Below are 5029 nucleotides of genomic sequence, written 5' to 3'. Positions count from 1 at the left end.
AACCATCTCTTGGAGAGGATTCCCTAGGCAAGGCCTTCAGATCTGCTCTTTTGAATAGAGGGGCTTGTTCTGTGTGCACAGATAGCACTGGCTGTCAGATCAGTAGTACTGGAGCGCTCGAGCGATGAGTAAAAGTTTGGTGCTCTGTCACCCATGTAACCTTAAAGACCTCTTGGGAGCAGCCTGTATGATCCAGTCACAACACAGCTTTTCTGAATGTTACGATAAATCTACGTTGAGTGTAACACAGGCATCTCTCCCCAGCTGTTGGCATGAACAAGTTGCTTTGCTGGCTTGAGAGACCTTTCTAGTCACTGGCTGCTCTTGCTGTGGAGCTGCTGTAGAAATTAAACTCTCCATGTTGTGGATGCAATGACCCAATGCCAGCCAGATCCTCCTTCTCCAGACCAACTGTTTTGATAGTGGTTTTGCAGGACTGACCCTTGTGGTCATTTGTTCTTCAGATGGGTCTGCAGTTTTATAAATGCTTTTTCCTGAGTAATGCTGATGCCTGCGCGCAAATAAGAAAAAAATAAGATAGCAGTTGGCTTTTTTCAAAATGCAGAAGGGGCAAAGCAGCCTCTAATACAGAAAAAGCTTTGTAACACTCTGAGGCCTGGAGATAACCAAGCTTATTGAAATGTAATTTGTTTCTTAATCTTGCTCCTATAAGACTGCTTAAAGTTTGTGGGATTTTGTCTTGTTATTTCAGAACGTGCTTAGATGTAGCAAATGAGAGTATTTAATGTGAGCATCGCACTTTGTGAGGAAAATTTACCTCTTGTTTAACCTGCTGTGTAATGGAGCTCTCAGCCTTCTCTGCTGGGCCAAGGAGAAAGAGCATTGCAAAGAAGGTGACAAAACACAAAGCAGTGTTCCTGAAATGACAGTCTTTAAACTTTCATATTGTTACTTATCAAGGTGCAGCCTTGGAATGTGGTTTCCCTTGTAACAAGAAAATTAGGTACCAGCTGCAAGCCCCAAGGAATGGGGAAGGTGTTTTCAGAGAAGATGCTGTTTCAGTCTCTCATACATATGCTGCTTTTGTGTTTGTTTTAACTATTTTACTTACTTTTTGCAGAAATTACCCAAGGTCCACCAAGAAACCCACCCAAAAGTACAGCCTTACACAGCGGGTAGCAAGAACTTGGCCAAACACCATCATTTCCTGACCACTTCAGCGTAGCCCTGTCACAGCCTTTTCTAATGTCTGATTTTGCTGCTGAGGGACTGTGCTGGTTCTTGTTCTGCATTCAGAGTTGTTCTTCGTTGTTCTGGTTTTGAGTGGTTTGTATTTTCATAAGTTGTTTTATGATCTGTTTTTAATAAGGTCGGTGGAAGTTCCTGTGTTTTAGAAACATTTGGAACTGTGTTTGAAGTCCAACTTAAATGTGGTCTGTTTTGTATAGGTAACTTCTATGTTTTGCATCAGCATTATCCTTTGAACTGAAAACAACCTCCTCGTAGAGTAAGTAACATGTAGTTGGTGTTCAAGAGGCAAGATTGCACGTTGGATGTGAGGATGAAATATTTCAATAATGGAAACTGGAAAATGTGCTTTGAAGTGGAAAAGCTTTTTTTAAAGCTTGGACTTAAACCTTGGCATTAAATCTCCTGCAGTGATTGGGGTCCCTTTGAATAACATTAAGGTTTTAAATTGTAAAACCAGCTTGTGGCTGCTGTCCCCCTCCATTTGGCAGAGACAAAGTTGTGCTTGTTTACAGTAAACTCAGGAGCAGCTGTTGATTTGGTTATGTCTTGTCTTGTTCTGTTGTTCTTTCTGTCCCTGAAAAGTTTGCTTTTTTGATTGTTTTTCTTGTTTCATTTGTAACTTCTCTTGTAAAAAATGTTTCATGAGATTTTTCACTTCGGTTTATAAATATTTTGCACCGGTTAGATGTAGTTTTCTTCTCTGCTGTGTTATTGTGAGGCTCTCCCCTTTCACTTGCCTGCTTTCTGGAGTGCCCAGAAGAGTGTGACCTCCTGTTCTAGGAGCTACACAGGCTGACAACAACCACTGGCCTCCGTGCTGCCTCCATCTCCTTCCCTAACAGAGCATAGAAACTCCAAATTATTTGGAGGATTTGTAAAACAGAGATAAGTTGATTTTCTGCAAAATGCTCTTCCTGGAGTGCTAGCAGGGCCTGCACAGACCACGTGAACCCTTCAGGTGTTTATAGGTGGATTTCAGAGAGCAAATTAGGTTTATTTGTGGAGGAAATTGTACTATATTTTTATTACAGTAATTTGAATCTTTTGGTGACACTTTTGGCTACTGTGATTTTAAAGAAATAAAACTTAGGTACAGTACTAATGTTTTTCAGTGTTCTGATTCATATATTTTGCCCTTCTGTAGTACCTTTCAAAGCCAGAGCGGGACAGGAGGAAGTGGCTTTAAAAAGCGGGCAAAGTTTGTCACTGTCCTAGATGTGCAGTGACTGAGGCACAGAGAATCGAAGTAATTTGTCCAAAGGATAAGCAGTGAAGCTTGGAACAGAGCCTGGTATTGCCTGACTGCACTAGCTCCCAGATAATACTGCCTCCATTAACAAAGTAATCCATATACCACAATTTTGTGGGGTGGGGAATGTCTTTTTTTTTTTTTTTTTCCCCCCCACCCCCTTGGGATGGGATGTACAGGCATGGGTGGTACATGCCCATTGTTAGGGCTTTGTGTCAATAACTGATCTTTTCAAGTTAATAATGTGTTCTTAATGCCAGCATAGCCTCTCATGGGACTTCTACCACTAAATTTTGCATAGAAAGAGAAGGTGACGTCCCTTGGCAGCCATTGATTGGGTAGTGGGGGGCTTGTTGGTACATGGCAGCTGTTTTCTTTTAAACCAGTGAATCCCACGTATCATCCAATTGAAGTGATGTCTCTGAAAAAGGAATAATTTTATTGTGGTCCTGAGGGCAGTTTTATGTGCTGTCCAGGTTGTTGTCATATCTGTAAAGTCCACCCGCTCCTAAGATACACATAATAAAGGAAGGAAGAGGTTTGCCTCAAATTTCCTTTTTCTTGTCATTTTGAAAAGGCAAGTGGGATAGCAGGAGCCTGGCTGCAGAGCATCTCCCTCCCCCTGCCTTGCAAAAGCCGGCTAGCTTGCCTGCCGGAGGGTTTATCTGATATTAAACTGCTAACAGACTGGCTCTTTGAAGGCCCAGAAGTAGCACGGGCCTGGCAGCAGCTGTTGCAGACACATACTGCTGGGACAGCGAAGCTCTGTCTCAACCAGTGATCGATGGTCGCTGCTGATCGACAGTGATGTAACGGAGCAGGGACAGGGCGGTAGGAAGGCAATCTGCTCCCTTTGCTGTGCGTGCTGAGGCGCTGCCTTTTATACGTTCAGAGCTTTCCATGCTCGCTGTCTTGATTTTGTTATATGTCTTTTTATGAGATTATTATTAAGTGATGCATAGCAGTCAGGTTGTTATTTATATTAGCCTTCTCTTAAAGCAGGCATTCTGTTGCCAGTCCAGCCATGCTGAGAAAATGAAATTATTCTGAACAGGCAGCACCTTACCGTGACAGCAAGATGATGGTGTCTGTACATGTGCTGTGTCTGAGGCCAGCTTCCCTGTGCTGGAGGACCTCAGGCAGAAGCGGGTGCCTCCTCCTGAACGTGTGCTTTGTGGTCTTTGTGAATGTAAAGCTCTCACATGAATGAACGCTGCTGTGGAGCGGCTCTGCGCTTTGTAAAGGCTTTAGGCTTCTGGGCAGCCTTATTACTGAAGATTTCATTCTTTGACATTGCAACCGTGATTCATATATGCTGAATGGTAAAGATACTGGAAGGGGAGGGAGAGATTGTGTATTAAGCCTTCGTGGAATGACATACTGCGTGTTTGCTGCTAGAGTGTAGCCACGGGCTCTGTGGTTTTTGCTGTAGTAGAATCCAGCAACATCAGATAAGATTGGAAGAGACTGTGCAAGCCCTGCGTGAGCTCTGATGAAATGTCTTACAATTAAAAATTTAATAACATTCATCAATGTATCACAGTCTAACAACAACAGCAGCTAGAAAACAATGAGACTGAAATTAAACTACCAAGTGGCTTTTTCAGCCGTCCTCTCAAAAGCTAACCAACGCTTCCCTACTCTGGTGCTGTAAGGTAATTCTAAATGGGAGGAGGAAATTATGTCCTGAAACGTGAAATAGTGGAAGCTGATGATATTCTCCCTTTGGTTTGAGAGGATGTCTAGTACTATGCTGGTTGCATCCTCTGCAAAACCGGTCTGGATGGTATAAATGGGCTATATTTAGCAGTTGGTGGCACTGGGTGCGGGGTTTTTGTCAGTTAAAAAGGACAGCGATGTGCTGGGAAGTGTCAAATGGCATCGTGGGGCTGTGTCATTACTGCCACTCGATGACTCCGCATCCTATGTGTTCAGATCGCAAGCAAAAAGATGGCTTTTCTGGCTGCCAACTTTGCTGACTCCATCTGGGATCTAAAATTCAAGCTGTGTCTTTCCTGGCTCTGTCGCTAATAATAAAGATTCTTCATTTGGAACTTAGTTAAAATTGATGCTGATGCATGAGCTGAAAGAGAATCCAGCTTGCTTTCCTCGAGATGTGTGGGCTAAAGCACTAACAAGTAGGAACATAATAATTTTAATCTATAAGGTCATCAGATGATTTAATAGACAGCAGATTTGCGGAGGAAACAGAAGATATTTTAGCATAACAAGCATGTTGATTCTACAGCTTTTTAACAAATGCTAGAAAGCTGATTGAATTTGGTCAGCTAGGCTTCTGCTTCCAGACTGGCCAGTAATAGCTCATTACATGTAGTTAGGAAGCTTTTCTGCAAATCTGGGGAAATTACATTTGGTATAACATATGGTATAATCTTCAGCTCTCTCCTTGGGAAGTTAAGTCTGACTACTCAGTCAATGAACTGCCATATTTTTATCAGCGAAATGGATATGCAGCTGTGACATACGCTTTTGAGTGATGTAACCTTTAATGTCTTTGGCAAATACCGGCATTAGCAGTCTGTTCCTCTCCATTTACATCTCCTCCAG

The 5029-nt window shown here is 42.6% G+C and overlaps 1 protein-coding gene across 1 annotated transcript in view; it reads left to right on the top strand.

Annotated features, from left to right (window-relative positions):
- Positions 1–1366, top strand: part of LOC118453346 — an 8846-nt gene extending 7480 nt beyond the window's left edge. Inside the window, exon 5 of the mRNA XM_035903981.1 lies at positions 1082–1366. Coding sequence (XP_035759874.1) covers positions 1082–1172 — 91 coding nt within the window. The 3' untranslated portion in view covers positions 1173–1366. The remainder of the gene's footprint in view (positions 1–1081) is intronic.
- Positions 1367–5029: the final 3663 nt, after the last annotated feature.

This window comes from Egretta garzetta, unplaced genomic scaffold (assembly GCF_000687185.1).
Source record: "Egretta garzetta isolate BGI_Z169 unplaced genomic scaffold, ASM68718v1 scaffold101, whole genome shotgun sequence".
Lineage (NCBI taxonomy): Eukaryota > Metazoa > Chordata > Aves > Pelecaniformes > Ardeidae > Egretta > Egretta garzetta.
The sequence above is the reverse complement of the archived record's forward strand: the minus strand, read 5'-3'. Positions and strand labels throughout refer to the sequence as shown.